At 51.5% G+C, this 15063-nt stretch overlaps 1 protein-coding gene across 4 annotated transcripts in view; it reads left to right on the top strand.

The window, feature by feature from the left end:
* The window catches only part of Pml (PML nuclear body scaffold), a 31730-nt gene extending 16667 nt beyond the window's left edge, over positions 1-15063 (top strand). For 2 of the 4 annotated variants that reach the window (XM_087562020.1, XM_087562019.1), the window contains 5 exons: positions 1184-1321; positions 1741-1999; positions 2421-2473; positions 10599-10749; positions 11674-15004. In XM_087562020.1, the coding sequence (XP_087418146.1) occupies positions 1184-1321; positions 1741-1999; positions 2421-2473; positions 10599-10749; positions 11674-11681 (609 nt within the window). In that variant the 3' untranslated portion in view covers positions 11682-15004. 4 annotated transcript variants of the gene reach the window in all.

Below are 15063 nucleotides of genomic sequence, written 5' to 3'. Positions count from 1 at the left end.
GAAGCAGAGGCACCCAGCCTTGCCTACAGGGAGTTCCCGGCCTTTTATACGCCAGCAACTGCAGAGCCATAAAGGCAAAGATAAGATGGTTAAGCTGTCTGCCTCCTGTTCTGAGGATGGAATATCCGGGCCTTGGAACGTGGGAGGCCGTGCTTTACCACTGGGCTTCCTGCCCAGCCCCACACACAGTTTGCAGTTGAACATCTAACTTCCATACTTTTGAGGTAGTACCTAGGAGTAGAATTGGTAAGCCGTGTGGTAATTCTTTCATTAAAAAAGAAGATTTATTCACTTTTATTTTATGTATATGAGTGTTTTGCTTGCATGTTAAGTGTACCATATGCATGCAATACCTGCAGAGACCAGAAGAGGGTGTCTGGTCCCCTAATCCTGGGGTAAAAGATGGTTATGAGCTGTCCTGTGGGTTCTGAGAATCGAACCCAGCTCCTTTGCAAGAGCAGCCAATGTTCTTAACCACTGAACCATCTCTCCAGCTCCTTTTCACTATTTGAGGAGCTGCTCCTGCTTCATTTAGAGACAGAGACACAAAGCCCTGAACACCAAGTCTGACATGGGATGGTAATCAAACTAGTATTCACTAGCCATCCTCATCACCCTCACTCATGGGTCTCTGTAAGTACTAGATGCTCTTCTAGGCACGATGATGGCATTTGGCATATTTCATCCTTATTGCCATATGAAGCGAGTGTTATTATTCCATTTCATGGAGGGAGACTGAGGCCCAGTGAGTTTTAAGTAATTCCAGCTTGTGTATCAGCTGCTCGATAGAGTTAAGACTCAGGGGTAAGGCACGCTCCTTGGAGGCTGGCTTCCGAGTTCCTCACCGCTGCCACTGTATCACTGCTCAGGGAAGTGTCACTTTCAACAGCAAGCAGCTGGTCTCCAGAGGCACACAAGCTAGGCTGGTTGTGAAGCATGTTCTGAGGAACTGGGCACTGTGGTCCCTGAGGTAGCTTCCTGCCCTGTCAGGACACATGCAGATTGAAGTGGTGCCTGGGTACCAGCAACCCAAGGTCAGAAGGCTGTGACATCATGGTGGGTTTGGGAAGAACTACTTGTCCCAGTGCACTCTTCGATTGGGACCAAGTTACTTAAACCTGAGGCAGGTGGTAGGCCTAGGGTCACTAGTCATTTCTAACTTCCTTGTTACCTGATTTTACAGCCCAAGGAAGTGCAGAGGGCACAGGCTCAGGCCATGGAGCTGTCTAAGACCCAACCTGTGGCTATGGTAAAATCAGTACCTGGAGCACACCCTGTACCAGTGTATGCCTTCTCTATGCAAGGCCCCACGTACAGAGAGGTAAGCCCCCTATTCAACCCTGCCTCCATCTAAAAGGCCTAGACTCCTGCCAACAGTGAGGTGTAATCTTATAAGAATCTGGGCCTTTCTAAGGTCTTTATTTGCTCCACATTCTCCGTTGCTCTGGGCTGTGCCGCCCCCCCCCCCCCCGAAACTCGAAATAAGCTTGAGCCACTCTCAGCCCAGCTGGGATGCTGAGACAGCCAAAGCTATGAGTCCGATCAACTGAGACTGTTGGTCAGCGGCCATGACCAGTGTGCATGGCAACCTGAGAGGGCCTCCTGTTTGCAGACACGTGCTCAGCATGCCCAAAAGAACGGGAGCGAAAACGTGCCACAGACTCCTGGTGCTCAGTTCAGTGTCTCAGCCCAGCGACATCAGAGGCACCTGAGTCACCTCTCTAACTCCCCGCTCCTCAGGAGGCTTCTCAGACAGTCAGCCCCATGAAGAGGAAGTGCTGCCACATAGATTGCTGCAGAAAGATTATCAAGATGGAGTCCACGGATGAGAACGAGGACAGGTTGTCGACAAGCTCCCCTGAGCAGCCTAGGCCCAGCACTTCCAAGGCCATCTCACCTCCCCATCCGGATGGGACTTCCAGCACTGAGAGCACCATCCCTGAAAAAGAGACACCCCTGCCCAACAACAACCATGTGACCAGTGATGCAGGGGAAACAGGTAAGAGGATTAGGCAGGGGAATACCTGTGTAGGATCGTCATACTGCCCTCAGACATCTGGAGCACCCCAGGCCCCAGCTCCTCATTCCAATCCCACCTGGACACTCAAAGCCACCAGGACTCCCGTGTCTGAGTTGCTCTGAGCAGCCACTGAGTATGGCACCGTAGTTTACCCTGTACTTTGCTATGGTTCCAGTGTGAGGCACCCGAGGGGCCTTAGCTCTGCCTCCTTCCCTCTAAAACTGCCAGTGCCAATCTCTGCACTCTGGGGACATAAACACTCCATCTCCTCCTAATGCACACAGGACAGGGCATCCATCATCCCCAGCCCATTGGCTTACAAGGATTCTCCTGGCTGTCTTACCCCAGCCAGTGGACATCCCAGGAAGGATTTAATGCTGCCTCCCCCTGTCCATTTCAGAGGAGCGAATCGTAGTGATCAGCAGCTCAGAGGACTCAGATGCCGAGAATCTGGTGAGTAACTCGGAGTTCAGCCTAGGACTTCTGCCTCCCCTTGTTCAAGGTCCCAAAGGCCACAGCCACAGCAGGTGACTCTCAGGCTCACCTGGCAGCTGGGAAGTTCCCCAGCAAGGCAATAAAGCCTAAGTCATAGCCAGGACCATTTGCAGGCACTAGCTGCGTGCTTATTGCATCCTGGTCCTCTTCCTGCACCAGGCAAGAACACCTCTGTGATGCTTGCTGGGCTGCTTGCTCCAGGCCTTGGCTATCCTCTGTAATATCCAAAGCCCTTCTCTAGAGCTTCCTTGTGTATTTTCTATCTGCCAAGTACTCCATGAGGAAAGCTGGACAAGAGTTCATTCCCAGGCATCGTGGTGACACACACCTTTAATTCCAACACTTGGGAAGCAGAGGCAGGTATGGATCTCTGCGAGTTCAAGGCCAGCCTGGTCTATAGAGTGAGTTCCAGGAAACCCAGGGCTGTGTAGAGGGATTCTGACTGAAAAGCAACCACAAAGTCGGTCAGTGAAGGTTAGTGATAGGTAGAGTGTACCTATGGGTATCAAACAATGGATAAGAGATGCCTTGTTTACTTTTCTGTTGCTGCGGAGAGACACCGATGCAAAGGCATCTTAGAGTAGAGAGAGCTTGTTTGGCTTTGTAGTTTTAGAGGGTCAGTCTATGCTCATCATGACAAGGAGCTTAGCAGCAGGCAACAGGCATCATGCTGGTGCCGGACCCGGAGCCAGAGCCAGAGCCAAGAACTCACGTCTGACCCACAAACACAAGTTACAGAGAGAGCTGCTAACTGGGAATGACGTAGACTTTTGAAACCTCAAAGTCCACTCCCAGTGACCCACCTAACTCCAACAAGGCCACACCTCCTAATCCTTTCCAAACAGTTCCACCGACTAGAGTCCAAGGATTCAAACATATGAGCTTATGGGGAACATCCTCATTCAAACCACCAGAGACGCTCTATGCAAGATCTTACCTCATATTAGAAAACTTCTTTGAAGGCATCTTATAATGAAACCAGTGACTGTTCTGTACCTGGAGGCATGTATGTCATCAGAAACTAGGCTGTTAAGTGTCCAGAGAAAGCAGAGCATGAGAAGAGTAAGAGGTTAGACTGGAGGTCCCTATGGTCCCCAAGCTCACAGTCTGAGATCCTGTATTGGAGAGTGTACAGAACCCTCTTTACCAGCACACATCTCCCTGCTAAGTACCTGAAGACCCTCCCAGCTATGTTGGACCCCCCACCCCAGCAGAACCTGTAGTCTACACCAAGGTACCTGCCACCCACCGAGTTGGTCCTCCCATCATCCTACTGAGCAAGCTCTGACTGAGTCTTCCAGCCAGCCTACCACTTGCCAGAAGTGTGCTGCTGTTCTCAGATCTGCATTTTCTCACACAAAGCAAGGAGAGCCACCTGCCTTCATCACACCTTTGGTAGCCTGTCCTCCAGGGGTATTGTACCCTGACACAGGCCTCCTCTTATAGTTCAGGCCACCACTCCTGCTACATAGGGCTTCCCAGGCATCCTGCTAATGCCCATACACAGATGCCATATGCCATATCAACACATTCTGCTCGACGCACAGAACCTTCCAGTCCCTTCGATACTCCCTCCAGGGCTCCACCAGTCTTCACTAGTGACTTTGCAATTTACTTTTTCTCCCTTACTTTTCCATGGCTTCTCAGACCAATGCTTCTTCCATGGGTGGTGCTCAGGAAGCAGGTCCCCACCCCAGAGATTCTAACCAAGGCCCCCTGGAGAATCCCCAAGTTCAAGGCCCTCCTCGAAGTCTTTGAAACTTTATTACCACAACTCTACCCAACCAAGAGGTCACATCTCTACCAGTCCAGGCCTGGGCCCTCTCTCAGATGGGTCTCTGAGAACCTGAGTTCTTCCCTCCTCCATGGCTGCTTGCCACCCCGTCCCACTCTGCAATCTTATGGCCAGACATCCCTGTCCACAAATGTAGAGATTCTGTCCATCCCAAAGCTTGGCAGGTATGACCGCTCAATAAATACTTTTAAATAATCTCCATTGTGAACTCTTTTTCCTCAGGCCATCAGATCCCGTGTAGGGTCTTCCCAGCAGGGCTGTTTGTCTTCTCCCTACATGAAACTTAGCTCTTCGCAGGGGAAGACCATGGCTCTCTTCCCTCCACACTCTGAGCATCCAAAGTGGAAAGCAGGGGAAGACCTGTAGTGTCATTGTCCATCACTGGTGGCTTTGACGTCTTTGTCTCAGATATCTATCTATCCACCTCCCCTCTCATGGAGGAAAGATAGGACCATCTGCCCCATCCCCTAGAATTCCTCCTTCCCTTCATGTCTTGCTTTCTTCCTGGTTGATTTCAACACCCACCATCTGACCTCCGCTTCTTGACAACTCTGGCAGCCAACCGTATGGCCACACCACGTGCCTCCACACTGTCTCTGAATGAACTGCTCTGACTCAGACCACAGTCTCATGTTCCCTGGGCTCTCAGATCTACCATCACCTCCTACCAGCTATTCCTTGTTCAACCATTATCTTACGGAGATCTGCTGGCAGAAACAACCACAGAAGAGTCGGGGATTCTTCAGGGAGTCTCTTCCCTGTTGACTCTCTGCTGCCCCCTGGAGACATGTTAGAGAAATGCCACACAGGAAGGCAAAGAACTAAGGACCTCTGGTCATATCCTCCTGTTGTCTCCTCGGGGATACTTCTTCTCTGAGCTTCCTCCTGATCCTCCCTCTAACCTGTTGACTGTACCTTCTGCTCCTGGGAGGACACAGAAGCCCTTTTGGCGGTGTGGGAATGAGCATCTGTTACCTAATTACAGATCTGCCCGCTGTTGGCACTTGGCTTCATCTGCCACTTCTGCCTGGTTGGAGGGGAAGTCTGTCTGCCTCTAAGACCCACTACTGAGTCCTGGCCCAGCCCTTGCCGGGTGAGAAGCCTCACTCTATCTCCTGCTCACCCCCTGTGTCTTCTGATTCATCCACTTCTTTCTGCATCTCCATACCATGTCTACACTGCCGGCACCAGGGACGCTCCAGGCCTCTCAGCACCATGGTCCTAGATAGTCCACAGCATTCTTGACTGGGATGGCTTCTCCCAGAAGTCCATTTCTCTTTGCATTTCTGGCTGCTCCATTCCAGGTCTCCTTGATCTTGTAAAGGTTGGCATTCTGGCTTTGGTTCTGGACCCTCTTTCCCCTGTACTGTGTACAGTCTCTGGGTAAGGGCAGCCCACTCTGAGTAGTTGCCTAAAAGTAGCTGATGCCCGTGCTTGCTCCAGCCTGCTAGGCCAGAATGCCAGGGCCTTCCAGCAGCTTTGCCTAAAGCCCCGTGTGCACTGTGCACATTCTCTCTGTCTCCCCCTTGGATTATCACTCTGCCCTCTGCAGAGGTGCATTGCTGAGGGCAGGGTACCCCTTATTTCTCACCTGTAGCCAAAATTCTTGCCTTTCTGTTGCCTATGTTCTTCTGTTACCTGGACATTTCTTTCTATCTCATCATCATCTTTGATAATGCTCACGCTACTGGCCCTGGATGGAATTGGAAACCTACGAAGGAACAGTGGAGAATAGTATTCCAGTGGTTTCCCCGGACATTGTGCATGGTTGAGCTCAGGAGATGCCAAAAGCAACGTAGCAGGTAGGGAGAGGAAGATGAGATCCATCTCCACCATCAGTGGGCTATCAGGATCACCAAGGGAGGAGGGAGATACACATTTTGGGTTAGGAAGAGGTGACCATTACTCACTGCAGAACAAGCCGGGGTTGGGGGGCAGAAGAGTCCACTGCTTTAGTCTATATATGTAAAAACTGTCCATAAGAGAAGTCCCAAATTGAACAATATACTAAACCCTTCATGCCTTTCCCTCCTGTCTTCCAGGAGACCCTTCCAAACCCCTGAAGCGCTATAGCACGCCTCCCCACAAATCTCCACTTTGCAGTTTAGAGGAATAGAGAGCGCTCCAGAGTACCCATCCCTATGTCCTCTCTGTAGGACCTTTGTCTTGCTTTGTAATGAGGGGCCGTTCTATACTACTGGCCTGCTGAAGTGCCACCTTTTCCAAACGAGACAGTAAGGATAGGCCTCAGCGTGGCCTGCATCAATGTCGGTTACAAGACTCCCCTGTCCCAGGGGAGAGACGGCACAAGGGGGAGTGTTTTAGAAGAGCTCACTCTTGCTAGATGAGGCAGCAGGGTCTCAGATTTGGAGAGAAGGCAAGTCCTAGTCTCTTGTGGAGTCCACGGGAGAAAAGCTGTACGTAAGCCCTGGAAAGATGGGTGGGCACCTAGCCAGGGCTGAAGAGTCTCACAGCAGAAGAGAGAGGTATTCTCATCCATTTTTGTGACAGATGACCAGAGACCTTGACAGTATCAGGACCAAGCAGGAATGCCTGTGGTAGACCCAGCAAGGATGATTGGCACAGGAAGGGAGGCCCATGAATCTCTGGTGCTGAGATGCCGCCATGCTACCGATGAGTGTGCAGATCAGAGAATTCGAGTCAGGAGCTTGGCCAAGAAGGTAGGAACTGCTTGCCCAAGAGCAGAGCTGCGTGCAGAAGGGCTGCAGCAGCAGGCAGGAGGGTCCTAGCCGCCAGTTACGTGGCCTACTTTGCTAATATCTGTGCCTTGTCTCCAAGGACTTCAAGACTGCAAGAGCTAGGAGCTTGTGTCTTTAAACCCCAGAGACACATGTGTCTTACTAAACTGAGCCCAGCTATGGCTGATGCTTAGGCTTGAGAAAGTTCTTCAGGACCACAACTCTTGCTGATCATCGATGGAAGATTCTATATGGCTCCCCAAACTAAATGCCAGCTTCCCAAACGGAGTTGACTTTTATCTGTTCAGTTTATCGTCAAACGTGGAATGAATGCCTGTGTAGACCAGAGGTTCTCAGGCCCAGCTGTGCAGTGAGGACTTGAAGCAACAGCACATTGCTGGATCCCACCCCCACAGGTTCTAAGTGAACTGTCCCATGAACCTCCTGGACTTCCTAGGCTTCTCAGGTCTTGCCAAAGTCAAGCACCACTGAACTGGGGGATTCGGTTGCATGTCTGTGTGAGAGGAATGTTCATTTGTTTTGAGGGGAGTGACATTTATGTTAGTGAATGGGATACAGGAAGGACAAGAAAGGCTAGCTCTCACCTCCATGGGGGAACATGAGGGGAGGGGAGGGGAGGGGAGGGAAGGGAAGGGAAGGGAAGGGAAGAGAAGAGAAGGGATGAGAGGGGATGAGAAGGTATCTTATGGCCCACCATGACACATAAGTGCCCCATCCCATTCCTTGGTCTCTCATAATCTCACTCCACAGTTTGTTTGTGTGTGTGTGTGTGTGTGTGTGTGTGTGTGTGTGTGTGTGTTGTTGTTGTTGTTGTTGTTGTTGTTGTTGTTTAATTCTTTGGCCTTCTCTTTGCTGGTCCCACCCCTGCCTGCCTGAGAATTCTCTTTTCTCAGCCCTGTTCTCTTCTGCCTCCACTTCTCTTTCCCATTTTCAGTCTCTCTTTTCCTTTCTTCTCTCCGTCTGTTCTTCCTCCCTCCTTCCTTTCTTCTCTCCCTCTCTCCTTCTCCACACCCAGCTATTCTGATATTTGGAATAAAATGGAGAAGTGAAGGCTTCTGGAGGGTAAGATGCTAATCCAGACGCCCTGTGCACCCTTCCTGTAGACTCTCGTCTTTAGAAATGTCTTGCTTAAATGCTGCATTACTCCCAAGCTGGTTTCAGATTTAAGAGAAGGGGTGAATAAGGAGTTTACAGCTGTCTAGCTTAAGTGCATGGTGTTGCAGTGAGACTGGCCTCTGCCACAGTGCTTGGCAGTTCCTGGGGGCAGGGCAAGGGGTGGGGGTTATGTCCAGGCTAAAAGACCTGCCTTTCCTCCAACCACAGTTCAAAGAAGGAAAGGGGGCATCCTGTTAGGGTCGCACCCACAGGTTCCCTCAGAGAAGGTTTCCCCGCTGTAAGGGATGTGGTGTGACGATGGAGGCAGTAGTCAGAAGGTAGAGCGTGTGGTGCTCCAGGTGTCTTGCTCTGAAGACTGCTTTCAAGGCCTGAAGGGACATGGTCAGAAGCAGAGTCAGGTGGAAGCCCCTGGGCCACAAAGGGGCTTTTGTATAATGTGAGTAAGGGCCACAAAGGAGCTTTTGCAATGAGTGAGAAGGAAGACCAAGGAAGACGCAGGCCCTGTGTCATGTCACTGGTAGAAGAATTGACTAGGCCAGTGAGGCAGCTCTTCAGCCTCTGGCAAGGGTGAACCTAGACCAGAGAAGGACATAGTCAGGGTGGCTCAGCTCTGCCTACCAGTCCAAGTCTGAGGACAGGCACTGAGAGTCTAATGACAGAAACCCAGAATGATAGTACGGACCCTGGAGGAGGCCACAGACAGAAAATGACCAGAATTCTCCCATGGGGAAGAACAGTCTACTGCTCTCAGCTCGCAACCAGGATGATGCCTTCAGAAAGGTCCTCACAGGGAAGGAGAAGCAATGAGAAGAGTCTGGGTGAAGATAGGCTGGGAGGAAGTTGGTGTAAGTTGAATGAAAAGCAGCCTCCTTTAGGAAAGCCCAGCCATGGTTAGTTTTCTAGGGAGCAGCATGACTTCTCTTGGCTGACGGCATGTGGAAAGCAAGTGTTTTGGAAGGGTGGGTGATAAATGCTGTGGCCACTTATTTCAGGTTACAGCTTGTAGTTCGTCGTCCAGGGAAGTCAGGACAGGAACTCAAGGCAGGAACTGATTCAGAATCTATGGAAGAGGACTTTTTGCTGGCTTACTGCTCCTCCTGGCTTGCTCATCCTGCTTTCTTATACACCAAAGGACCATCTGCCCAGGGATGGCACCGCGCACAGTGGGCTTTGCCCCCTCTATATCAATCACTAGTTAAGAAGGGAGGCATTCTCCTACATTGTGGCTCCCCCTTATAAGATAACTCCAGCTTGTGTCAAGTTAACAAAAAACACAGTTAGGGCAGCAGGGATGTTAACTTTCTCTGCAGCCAGAGGCGTTCTGCAGAAGCCACAGCCCCGGGTCATAGCCCCATTGACAACCAGAGCAATCTATAGAAGATAGACCTGGGGCCTGATCTGGGCTTTTCCCCAGCTGGGCCAGTGACACTGGCCTTCTCTTCCTCGTGGGCCATGGCTAATATCCAGAAGTGGAGTTCGTAGGACACTCATCCGCTATGCTGATAAGTAACTCTGTTAGTTATCCTCAGAGGTCTACCCTGTCTGTAGCCAATCCCCACCCCAACCCTGCTCCTTGGGAAAATCTCAGTTAGAGAGCACCCTTCCCATCCTTGAGGGTTTTGAAATGCTGTTCCAGCCAGGACATCCTGGATGCTGGAGAGCAGGGCCTGATTGGAAGCCTGGGGTGGGTCCCAGAGCTCCAGTCCTCCTTGTACAGCTGAGATAGGAATAACTCAAGGATCTGAGTCTCTGAGCTACTCCCTCCAGGGTCGTCTCCCAGGCAGGGGATGTGTGCCCACCTAGATGTGGACTTCAAGAGGCCAAGCAACCCTTGCCTTCCCTGTAATGTAAGATGTCATGGGTCAGGCTGTCTTTGAGGACAAGGAAAGATAGGCTCCTCCCCTTTCCAAAGAATCACCTGGGGTTGCTGATGAGGCCCCTTTCTCTTGTCTCCATTTGTGCTGTTAGTTTCTTCTGAGTCTTCTCAGAGAGATGAAATTAGTAGCAGATATCTCAGGCCTTGCCCACCAGAGTCGTTGGCCCCTTCCCTGAGCCTCTGCAAGCAGGCACAACATGTCCCGTCCCACCCCATCTCACACTTTCACGAACTTGTGTCAACAGTTTATAGATTCATACCTCTCACGTACACACCTGTATACATTCATGTTCCCCAGCATGGTCTTACCCTTTCATACCTCCCTTCCTAAGCTGTGTGCCCTGGCTCATGTGTGTGACCCTTACTTACATGGGACACATTCAGTTCACACCTGCATACACAGTTGTGCATTCCCACTAGTCTGCCCTCTCCTGTGCACAGAGAGGCTCCGACTGTGCTAGCAGGTAACATCCCCACAGCTACCTGTGTGCACACTTGCTCCAGAGCGCAGACTCACCTAGCCTTGGACCTTCAAGGCCTCTGAACTCCTAACCTGTTGGCTTCTTTGTGTTGCAGCCCTCCCACGAGCTGGACGACAGCAGCAGTGAGTCCAGTAGCATCCAGCTGGAGGGCCCCAATTCCCTCAAGGCCTTGGATGAGAGCCTTGCTGAACCCCACTTAGAAGACAGGACCCTGGTTTTCTTCGACCTCAAGATTGATAATGAAAGTGGGTTCCCTGAGACCTACCCTGCCTCTTCTTAGCTTAGTCTCTGAGTCCCCAGGGAAAAGACAGGTAGAACCACGTCTAAGGCTCCAGCCATCCCCTAGTCAGCAATGACAGCCAGGTGGACAGAACTGGGATGCCAAGTGTTGCCATATCTGCAATGGAACCTGGACATGGGAGGGAGAAATATAACTCCACAGATTCACCTCTGAAAAAACCTTTGTGGAGAGACCAGGAACAGTGGATAGGCCATTGTTGACAAGTAATCCACTCTTGACTTTTGGCTATAAACACACATTTCCCAGAACAGGGCCCAGCCCACCAGCAGATACATAAGGAGGCCTGAATAACCCAGGTCACAGAGAGTTGTGACTCCTTCTGGAAGTCCCTAGTCTTCCTCTCTGTCTGGCCTCTCAGCTTTGGCCCTTTACTCTGGTCAGCAGTTATGGGCCCGGTATTGGGAGTAGCCCAGCCAGCCAGAATCATTAGATATTTAGCACAGAAAAACCATCTTTGGGTTTCAGGAGGAGACTCTGGGCCATGCTTTTAAGGGGTGCAGCCCAGGGCTCCAATCCAGCAGGGACAGATGGGGTTGGAGGTGGGACCAGAATAGAAGGCCGATAAGAAACACTGTGGGGTCTCTGTGAGAGGTGGAGGTTGAGGAAATAGAAAATGGGCAGAACTCTAAAGGTTGGGCAAACTCCAGGGCAGGAGAAATAGGAAAAGCCAGCTGTGGGACAGGTGAGCCCCCCAACCCCCATCAGAGCCAGGCAAGGGCTACATATGGAAGGTACTTGGTTCCTGCCAGCAGGCTTCCAGGTGGGATTTCTAGACAACGAGTCAGCAGCCCCGATCCCTTGCACCCACCTCAGTGAACCCTCCTGAACCCTGAAACCTCACCCTACCCTTCTTTCCTGCCTAGCCCAGAAAATTAGCCAACTGGCTGCGGTGAACCGGGAAAGCAAGTTCCGTGTGCTCATCCAGCCCGAGGCCTTCAGCGTCTACTCTAAGGCCGTCTCCCTGGAGTCCGGGCTGCAGCACTTCCTCAGCTTCCTCAACTCCATGCACCGTCCCCTCTTGGCATGTCCTAGGCTGTGGGGGCCTGGACTCCCCATCTTCTTCCAGGCCCTGAACGACATTAACAAACTGTGGGAATTCCAGGACGCCATCTCGGGGTTCTTGGCTGTGTTGCCCCTCATCCAGGAACGCATACCCAGCGCCAGCAGCTTCAAACTTAGGAACCTAGCGAAGACCTACCTGGCGAGAAACATGAGCGAACGGAGTGCCTTGGCTGCTGTGCTGGCCATGAGAGATCTGTGCTGCCTCCTTGAGGTCTCCCCAGGTCTGCAGCTGGCCCAGCATATCTACTCCTTCAGTAGCTTACAGTGCTTTGCTTCCCTGCAGCCCCTAATTCAGGCACAGGTTCTGCCCCAGCCTGAGGCCCGCCTGCTGGCCCTCCACAATGTGAGCTTCCTAGAATTGCTGACCGCATACCGCAGCAACCGGCAAGAGGGCTTGAAGAAGTATGTCCACTATCTGAGCCTGCAGACCACCCCATCATCAGCTTCCACCCAGATTGCCCAATTCCTGCAGGCTCTGAGTGCCTACATGGATGGACAGTTGGAAGGGCACATCCCTGCTGGGGCAGAAGGCACTGCTCTTTCTCTCTCTGGCAGAGCTGAAAATAAGGGATGCCTGGCCTAGCCGCTCAGCACAGAAGGAGGGCTGTCTCTGAGCCAGGCCCCACCCTTCACTACATTCCCAGGTCCCCGTCATTTAGTTCAGAACAGGTGTCCTTTCTCTGGGACCAAACTCAATTTTCTCTAAAGTCCCTGCAGCGGACATGAAAGGTACCCCGGGCCTAGATCTCCCTTTCAGAAGCCAGAACCAGGAAGGGTTGCATAAAGAAGGCATGATTTCTGGGCTCCCAAGGCCCCCAGTCACCACCTACCACTACCATGGGTGGCCTTGCAGCTCTCCCTGGATGCTCAATCCGTGTCCCAAGTGACCTGCTGATAGCCCACAGACAATACTTTAAGGTGGTACCAACCGCTATACCAGCAGCCCCATGAGCACTCAAAGTGCCTTTCGAACCAAATCGCCCTCGAGAATTTGGGTTCTCTCAGCCCCAACTGACCAGAGGCCAACTGCGTTCAGTTCTATTTTTCTTAAAGTACTTTTGTTCTAAAGGGGCCTTGCAGCAGCAGAAAGTCAGGAACTGTCGATCCACCCATGCCCGTTTTTAGTCCTCGGTTCATCAAGCCACCAGACTCCTCCCTGCACTCAGCCCTTCCAAGGGGCATCTGTGGAGCACGGGCACCTCAAGCTTGGGATGGCGAACCCGTGGGCTTTACCGAAGGTCTCCGGAATCTCTGGAGCAGGGCCTGTAGTGCTAACACGTTCTCTGGGTGGTTCTGCATGCTCAATTCTGAGCATGACTGCTGCCTCAGACCATCCCCCTAAGGGCAGCAGAGAAAGGCCCTGGCCTTGCACATTGAGGATGACTAGGAAAGGGCCAGAACCCCAGTGTTCTCTGAGGTGAGCTGGCTGACCTGCGGTGTTATCTCAGCCCCCACACAGCCAGCCCTGCCATCCTGGACTTTCAGGGTCAGACAGCAGGTTCACTGGGACAACAGGTAACTTGGAGCCCAGCTCTCATTTTGAGCCATTGGTCCCTGGCCGCATGGCCATCGTGGGGGTCAGTTGTTCCCTGCGGTTGTTGTGCTGCTGCTGCTACTGCTGCTGCTGTCCTCCTCACCCTGACCCACTCTTGGTTGCTCCTATGGTGTTTTCCACGTAGCCCAGAGTGCCCGTGTTTGCATCTTGAGGCCTCCACTTTCATATGGGTGATGTCTGCGTGCCCACACCTCTGACTCATCCTGTGGGTGTTCTAAGGCGATGTTTCCTCAACCTTCCCAATGCTTTGACCCTTTAATACTCAGGTTGCGGTGGCCCCCAACCATAAAATGATTTTGTTGCTGCTTCATAACTGTAATTTTGCTACTGTCCATGAACTGTAATGAAAGCATCTGATATGCGACCCCTATGAAAGGGTTGTTTGACCCCCAGATGGGTCAACAGCAGGTTGAGAACTGCTGCTCTAAGGCATTCTGCAGACGCTCATTCCTACCACAGTAAGGCTGAACTCTGGAAACTATGCATTAGAGCTCTGGTTCTGTGTGGGGATAAGGGTGGGAGGGGAAAGGAGTTTGAGACCCTCGCCTGGCTGTACTGGCAAGGCAGTGCGGGGCCGTGTCTTATACCTTGCCCTCGTCCTATCCCTGAACTAAACAGGGCCCACTGAGTCCCTGCCTCACTAGGTTGCTTGTCTTCAGCTGCTGATAGCTTAGTGACAGAAGGAAGCCCCGCCCTGTCACTGCTGTCACAGCCTTTAGTAAACATGTGAATCCTGAAACCCTAGCTCTTCTCATCCCTCCTTCCCTAGAGGAGCCTTTGGAGTGCCTTTTTTCCTGAGGACAAAATGCTCTCCCAGGCATGGGTGAGCAGGTAATTGCCCAACTCAGCTTTGGGAAAAGTCTTTCAGAGTCTGGCAGAGCTGAGCATCTCCTTGTTCAGAGCTAAGGACATGAATCCTCTATTTCAAGTAGGGAAGCCTAGGTGGACTTCCCTCAGGGTGGTTTCCAAAAGGGAGAGGCATCAACTTCAAGGATTGCCTCCCAAAGGAGGCACGAACCAGAGACCAGGACCTGCAGGCACTTCGCTGCTGGCCTCCCCCGTTTTCAAGTTTCTAGAGCTGGCAATAAAATCCGATAAATTGAAAGTGAGGAGCAGCGTAGGAAATTGGCAATGTGTGGTCCCTCTGTTGTCTTTGATATCCTGGATGGAGCTTAGCTCACAACTTTCAAAGCTTCAGTGCATAGCATACTAGGGGATCAGTTCCTGGGCTGGGTAAGCTGCCAGGCTTGTTCAGCACCAATGTACTCACTTCCTGTCCCAGATGCCCAAGTTCCACTTCCAGAGCTTTAGTCTCTCAGCTTGACCTTTCGACCAAAATATATCGAAGTTTAGCTGCGTGTGCCACATTTTACATTTTTGTCAAGATTTACCCACAGACACAGCAACCAACACCTTATTTGGTCTGGGAGTTGGGATTCAGTTTTTGGTAGATTGTGGCCCTGATCTGGTACTCCTAACTCCCTGGTCCTCAGGCAGCTCCTCTGTAAAGTGAGGTAATGTATGTTATATTTTTACTTCATGAGATCTTTGCTGGAATTAAAAAGAAGAGTAGTGCATGTGACTTAAGGTCTTATTTTATAGACAAATAAGATGAGAGTTACCACGTTTTAAGAAAACGAA

This window comes from Rattus norvegicus, chromosome 8, assembly GCF_021556685.1.
Source record: "Rattus norvegicus strain SHRSP/BbbUtx chromosome 8, alternate assembly SHRSP_T2T, whole genome shotgun sequence".
Lineage (NCBI taxonomy): Eukaryota > Metazoa > Chordata > Mammalia > Rodentia > Muridae > Rattus > Rattus norvegicus.
This window is presented reverse-complemented; position numbering and strand designations above follow the sequence as displayed.